The sequence below is a fragment of the Centroberyx affinis genome, unplaced genomic scaffold, assembly GCF_046629955.1.
Source record: "Centroberyx affinis isolate AG114_WGS23_722 - 3 ecotype Tasmania unplaced genomic scaffold, CSIRO-AGI_Caff_v1 ptg001762l_1, whole genome shotgun sequence".
Classification (NCBI taxonomy): domain Eukaryota; kingdom Metazoa; phylum Chordata; class Actinopteri; order Beryciformes; family Berycidae; genus Centroberyx; species Centroberyx affinis.
The window spans coordinates 261,557-268,370 of NW_027280161.1; the positions used below are offsets into that span (position 1 = coordinate 261,557).

The 6,814-nt window shown below is 41.5% G+C and overlaps 1 protein-coding gene across 2 annotated transcripts; it reads right to left on the bottom strand.

The window, feature by feature from the left end:
* Positions 1-5: 5 nt before the first annotated feature.
* gtf2h1 (general transcription factor IIH, polypeptide 1) lies at positions 6-6,227 on the bottom strand. Of its 2 annotated transcripts, none has more exons than XM_071529040.1 (15): positions 6,074-6,227; positions 5,410-5,578; positions 5,119-5,311; positions 4,648-4,810; positions 4,333-4,426; positions 3,839-3,988; positions 3,639-3,718; positions 3,384-3,514; positions 3,209-3,296; positions 3,031-3,119; positions 2,605-2,722; positions 2,365-2,455; positions 1,823-1,938; positions 869-961; positions 6-771 (listed from the first exon to the last, which is right to left on the bottom strand). In XM_071529040.1, the coding sequence occupies exons 2-15, from the start codon at positions 5,561-5,563 to the stop codon at positions 685-687; spliced, it is 1,647 nt and encodes a 548-aa protein (XP_071385141.1). In that variant the 5' UTR covers positions 5,564-5,578; positions 6,074-6,227; the 3' UTR covers positions 6-684. The 2 variants fall into 2 exon arrangements, with proteins under 2 accessions (XP_071385141.1, XP_071385140.1); XM_071529039.1 differs by having other exon boundaries at positions 5,998-6,227.
* Positions 6,228-6,814: the final 587 nt, after the last annotated feature.

Below are 6,814 nucleotides of genomic sequence, written 5' to 3' on the forward strand. Positions count from 1 at the left end.
TGCGTCACTTTAATTCAGAGTAACATTTTTGTCTTCAGTGCAGACAGAAGGTGCAGACATTACAAACCAGTGCCATGTAAGTGTGACTGGGTCACACAGACACACACACACACACACACACTAATGCACAAGAGTGTGAAATGTCTTTACAGTATTGCTATATTCACTCCCCTCTTTTGCCCAGATTTACTGGAAGGATGCTCCCTGAATCGACTTGGTGCTCAAGAAGGGCTCGTTGCATGTGCAAGCTGTATCACAAGTCTTGCTCTGTGCACTGATGGAACAAACTCACATACTGGCAGTCCTTCACTTGCATCTCACGCCTCAGCCTCTTTTCCTGAGTGCCTTTTCTGATTTCCATCTAAAGTTTGGTCATATTACACCATTTTTAAAAGTCCCATTCAACCATTATTAGGAACCATGGCATTCTCTCAACCACTGAGAAAATGCAAACAAAGGAGAAAGAAAATAATTACAGTTATTCGTGACTGAGATGCAGTTAGTCTCTGTGGAACATTTGGGGATGTAGCATCACCCGTCTATAAGCTCATCATAAGCCCATGTGAACCGTGTCCCGTCAGGCTGTGTTCTGTGTTCTTTTCACAGCAGTCTGGTGGGCCGACGCTGGCCGTTTGTCCATGTTTTAATCTCTTCCTTATCCTCTCTTCGACAAACCATCGGACCTCAGGTTTTCCTCAACATCCGACGGGTTTGCCAGGCATGGAACTTGCCGTAAGCCATCTGCAGCATCTCCTCCAAGTGGCCTGTGAGCTGTGGGATTGTTCAACAGATTTCATGTAAGTCTATAACATACTATTGTCATTATGTCATTTTAGAAAGAATTAGATAGAGCACACTTGGGACTTACATTAGTGCTTAAATACTGCCGTTGAATCTTTTCTTGAAAAGGACAAAGCTTGGTGATCTGAAATCTCTCCAGGTTTGACCTCATTTTCACCACCTAAATGAAACATACGGACCGAAGAGAATAATTGTGGTTGATTACATTAAAAGTTACAGTTCAACAGCTCTGAAAGATGATAGTGACAGGAGCGCTTATGGGCAGCTACTGCCAATCACTGATTGAATCAATCACTCACCAAACTGATCCATGGCCACAAAATATTTAGATAATGTATTAACAAGACAGCAGCTTGAGTGGGAATGGGATGGTACTCTCAACGCAAATGTTCATGAAAAATATTACACTTTGCCCTAATTAATTGCAGAGTTTCAGTCTGAAGGGAAAAACTTCACCATCCCCATCTCCCCCTGCAGAACTGGAACAAAAGGACAGCTAGGTAAGGCCCACTAATTGCCTTAATAAGTGAGATATCCCTATCGGTGTGGTGATAGTGCAGATGCTTGTGATGCTAAGGTCATGGGTTCGAGCTGAGTCCCTGCTAAAGGCAACATACGTGTCAGTGGTGGGATGGAGTGGAAGACATTGCAGATGCATCTTTGCTGAAGACGTGGGAGAGCTGAGCATGAGGACACAGTCTTATTTGGTAGAAACGGTATAAGCTTAGTCTTTAATCAGTGCAACACAAAGAACCATTCAAGTTCCTAAGGCTAGCAGAAATGTATCCGCAATGGCTTTCAAAGGTTTCTTTCAAACTTTTGACCACTAAATTTGACAGATGGAAGGTGGGATAATAATTGATCTGTATGTGTATGTATTGTATGTGCTATTGGGCACTTTTTGAAGTGCCATTTAAAATTGTGTATTTCCCCCCCCCAAAACAAGACGGTGTCACATGGAAGGAATATTTAGTAACAAGACATTGAACTTCTTTGCAATTATTAGGATGACAGTAATCACCTTCTCCTCCAGGAACGGTGTGTTTACAGGAAAACATGACCAGAAGTGTCTCAACAACTCTCCAACAGCTGTATAAAGATGCTTCAACTCTCCTTGAACCTCACTGGGTACCATTTCTGGAAAAAACATAAAAGAACAAAAACAAAAAGCAAGTCATTAAAAAAAAAGAATGATCTGGGTAAATGCTCCAATAGGTTGACATTTTTCAATATTGGATTCAGGATTAAACAACAATTAGTACTTGTTGTCAGTGAATGGTCCACAAATCCCAGGGGAGGATTTACCAAAAAAACAAAAAAAACAAAAACATTTTGTCTATTTCTACAGAAATGCACACAGCTCCTACACATTTCTAGCGAGAAATTAGATTTCAGGATGCACAGAGAGCAGTGTTGCGAGGTTAACTTGAGGTTCAGTGTGTTGCTCAGGGTCATTTCAACAGCCCCATACACACTAGATATGCTACTGCCACCCTCTGGCCACCAACCTTCACAGTCAGTACTATTAAAGATGCTAATAAACAATTGTACAAACACACTTACGATTTATGGCTTGCTGCGCTCCTGCCTGCATGAGGATACCGCCTGGAGAAAGCGCTGCAATGGCAGAACTAGCTGTGCTGCTGGACAACACCTGTAGGGAATATTGACGCAAAGTGTATGTATTTCAGTGTGCCCAAAATTTATATGGTGAAAAAAAAACAAAAAAAGAATCCTGCTTTGGGGTAAATAAGTATACAACAGTACATGATAAAGTCAGAAATACATGGTGGAGGATCTAACCTGAGTAAGGTTGGGTTTGTAGTTGGCCATCTCATGTCGGATACAGTTGACAGAGTTGATGATGTCCTGGCTGGTGCTATAATGCTGGGACTGAAGTGGCACGGGACCATGAGCATACCTTAGAGAAAAAAAAAGAGAAGGATTGACAGACATTACATTAGAAGACTTCACTTTGATATGAATGAGAAATTGTGCAGAGATTGAGTTAATAAAACAATTGTGCTGCACGAGGCAAGATTTTGTTTATGTAAAAATACACATCTTATCAGCCTAAACATGAAGTGGGGCTGCAATAGAGAAAAGTGTCCCATTCCTGCTAACTGAGATGCCATAGATTCATCCCATTTGTCCAAATCAAATTCACCCCCCCCCCCCCCCCCCCCCAAACAACAAAACAAAAAAACAACAACTTTGGACTCACTCTACCTGTCAGATTTTTTGAGGTTCAAAGCAACTGTTTTCGGCCCGTTTTCCCTCTGCAGGTCCTCATATTCTATGGCTTCTTGTAATTTCACCTGAGAATATTTACCAGCAGAAAAGGTGACTGCAGTAGACAATATTTTAGAAAAAAAAAAAACTCTCTAGACCTACAGAGCCACCATACCTTCTTAACAGGAGGCTGGAAGAAGTCAGAATCCCTCGAGTTTCCATCTGTACTGCTCGTCTCACTGGCTTGGTCAGTTGGTGTGTCCCTTTAAAAACATGGCGCAGTTAATACAAATATGAACACACTGAGCAGTTGATCATGTTTTGTTTTTTTCTTCACGTCATTTGTTTACCCCTTCCGTGCGCCTGCTGCCAGCACCATGGCACTGTGATGGTTGAAACGCTTGATAATGGCCGAATTGCTGTTCTCCTTCACCGTCCTGTTAGAATTGGAAGTTGAAGGTGTCATGGAAACTCCGTAGCCCTGTGTGACAGACGATGCCAAGTCTTTAAGTCACCAATAAGAAGTGGAAAAAGAATGCAAAACAACCAAATGATTATCTAGTCTGATGTGGCTGCTTCTGGCTTATTGGCTCATGAAATCTCACCTCATCTAATGTTTTATCCTCCAGTGAAAGGAGGTCGACCAAAGGATTCTTTACTCCTTGAACCACCATAGACTTTAAACCTGCATGAGATAGATATTAATCTTTACAACCAACAACACAGCCAGACTTGTGACGCAGTGGAAAATAGCCTTGCGGTCTATCAAGGGGGTTCACAGCAGAATAAGCTTTGATAATCCTACCCTTTTCGTCCTGTTTGGCACACTCTGAGAAGATATCCTGTGTTCCTGTGTTGATGCGGTCTCTGTGAAAATAATGGGATTGGAAAAAGCGGGTCCAGAACTCCTTCTCAGTCAGGTTATGAGGCACGTTTTCACCATACTTCTGTTTCACTGCAAGTACAACATAAGTTGACAAAAAGATATATTTAGCACAATCTTGCATGTATCTGATAAGGAGGACCAATTGCACTTATCACAAGGGTAAGCAACCAAGTGCCGTGGAGTGCCGAGTATGCAGGTTTTCATTCCACCAGGTGATTTCACAAAGTAGCTCTTCCTCTGTGGTTGAATGTGTGCTAATCAGTGAAATCAGCTTAGTTGGAATGAAAACATACAGCCTCTTTACACTCTATGGCACATGGTTGCCTATTCCTGGTCTATCACTACTGTTAGCATCCATGGAGTAACTTCATAATCTGAAATAAGCAGAATAAAGTGGAGATGTAATCGTTTACCTGCAGGGTACGTTCTGAAGATAGACTCAATGATGTCAGCTGTCAGATTGTACCTCAAGCCGTTGCAGCCATCTGTCTGAGGTCTAATGTCTGCCTGTAATGCACAAATGTAACTGCTGGGTAAAACAGAATCACTCAGCAGGGTGGATTTGATTTACACGTAGATTTGAGAAAAGTAGTATTACATTGGTGTCAATAATATCCAAGTTGAGTCCCAAGTGAGTGAAAGCCTCAATTATAAAGTTTGAGACAAGGTACTTTTCAAAAATGTAATGTATCTATCATTTTAATTATTTTCAAGATCAATGTACTCACCAGAAAGGCTGCAGATATACCAACTTCCTGTTTGTTGTTGGGTAATGAGTGGTCTGTGTTGTTTATGCTTAACCGGTTGGCCCAGAATTCTTCGGCACTGATCACCTGGCTTACCACCAGGTCTTTATACAGCTGGAAAAGGACTGGATCTTCTTGCAACATTCTACAGAAGAAAAATAAAGCTGTAACTTGTGCTGTTGTGAGGAGAGGACACAAAACAGTGTCACACCAGGCTGGGTACAAAGGACGCAGATTTGAGTCATGGAAAGGAGTGTGTGTCAATGCAACACAATAAGCACTTTTATTATTTGGTAAATCTAAGTGTGATGGCCCTCCATATATGCCTGTGTAGGGAAACACTGAAATCTGAGACTCAGAATCTAACAAAACCAGGAAATATTCCAGAAGCAAACATAGTCCTGAATGCATCCACGCCTTTAGATGGAATCTTGGGAAAGAATTAAGCCTCACCTGTTTTTCTCCTCCAATTCCTTGTTGGCCTTCTTCTTGAACTTGGGCAGTAGCTGCTGCAGCAGCTCCTTGGCAGCATCACGATCTTTGAGGGCGCTGCTCTCGTTGGAAAAGTGGAATGTGGTGCTTTCACCGGTGTGAAGGACCAGCTGGAGCTGAATCTTGGCTTTACCATCTGGACTGATCTTCTGACCTGCACACCACGGAAATAAAGGGCAGCTAGAGATCATCATCATGCAACACACTACAATCTCAGCACCATATTGTAATTTGACGGCCTCAAGCACTCACAGCGAATATCTGCATACAAGTGGCTGACGGTGAAGCGGTCTTTGCCCTCTGGGCCCCAGGCTATACGTTCAGCCATCAGGTAAAGTGTGCCATCTTGTTTCCTCTGGCGAACCTTTTTCACCACCAAAAGCACCTCCTCTGACAGTGCTGCCATGGCCAAAACAGATAACTAACAGAGGAGAGAACAGGAGAACAGGAACTACTGTTAATCCCTTGATATCCTGCACAGACATGTTGACACAATCTCAGATATAAAAAGAGGAATAAGATATTGGATCGAAACGTGTGTATTGCACCTAGAGATCTAATCATAACACGCCCAGCTAGTCGTTACTTGAGCGTAAGTAACGTAAGATAACTTTATCAACATTAGCAACATGCGAAAAAGCGAGTACCTTAAACGAGATGTAGTAACAAGACAATGAAATAATCAGTATGAGACGGAAGCACGAACGATTTAATCTGACTGCACAACAACGTCCTAAATAAATGTTAGCTGCTTCCTACACTGCCATTATCATTAGCCAGCTAACGTTATCTAAATACAAGCCACAATCGGGTTGTTGGTTGTCGGTTTGTCATACTTACCAACTTAGCTAGCGTTACGTTAGCTAATAGTCAGAGAAAATACTTGAGGGAGAAGTCGGAAATAAACTTCCTTTACCTCAAAATCAATCGATAGTACAACGAACACCCCGTCTTCCCTAAACACACGAGATTCAACTGTTTTGAATATAAAAAAAATAACCGAATGCGTTATTTTAAAACAAAACTATGACTACTCAAACAGTGAGCACCTATTAGACTCCATCACTGACATGACTGCCAGGCTGTGTTACACCGAAAACGCTCCGGTGGGACAACGAGCCGGTTACATTGTTCCAGTCGGAGCGCTCTCGAAAAGATTCCGGTGAAAATGTTTCTGGGGTTTATTAACAACAAACAAATTAATATAGCCTGACAAAAGCAAACAACAAAAACAACAACAAAGAAGACAATCCCAAAATATTCATAATCCACATCAAAACCTTAACCCTAAAGACAAAGTTTTCCCACTATCAACAAATAAGCTCCTTTTCCATTTTTATTTTGTAAATCGTCCATTTTATTTCAGATTTTGAAAAATTCAATATGAAATCCCCAGAGAGACAAGTAAATGTATCGCCATCCTGTTCCCCAGCTTCTTCAGGTAGTTTTGCCACTTTAGTGAATACATTTGTTGTATTCAATGGCAGGGTCCATTTTCTCTTTGTATTGTTGTAGACACACAAAGCTAAATATACATTTTATTGAGGAGATTTTGGAACTGTCTATCATTAAACCTTTATATGAGAGTGTTACTTTGTGATCTTCCATTGGCATTTCTAATCATTCAGTCTTGTTCAGTCTGTACAAGGACCAACTC

Excerpts from the sequence above, each read along its gene's own strand:
- gtf2h1 (XM_071529040.1), bottom strand. The coding sequence starts at position 5,563 with ATGGCAGCACTGTCAGAGGAGGTGCTTTTGGTGGTGAAAAAGGTTCGC. Across the intron at positions 3,297-3,383 it reads GCAGCAGGCGCACGGAAGGG|GGACACACCAACTGACCAAG; the intron begins GTAAACAAATGA and ends ATGTTTTTAAAG. Across the intron at positions 962-1,822 it reads CACCGTTCCTGGAGGAGAAG|GTGGTGAAAATGAGGTCAAA; the intron begins GTGATTACTGTC and ends TGTTTCATTTAG.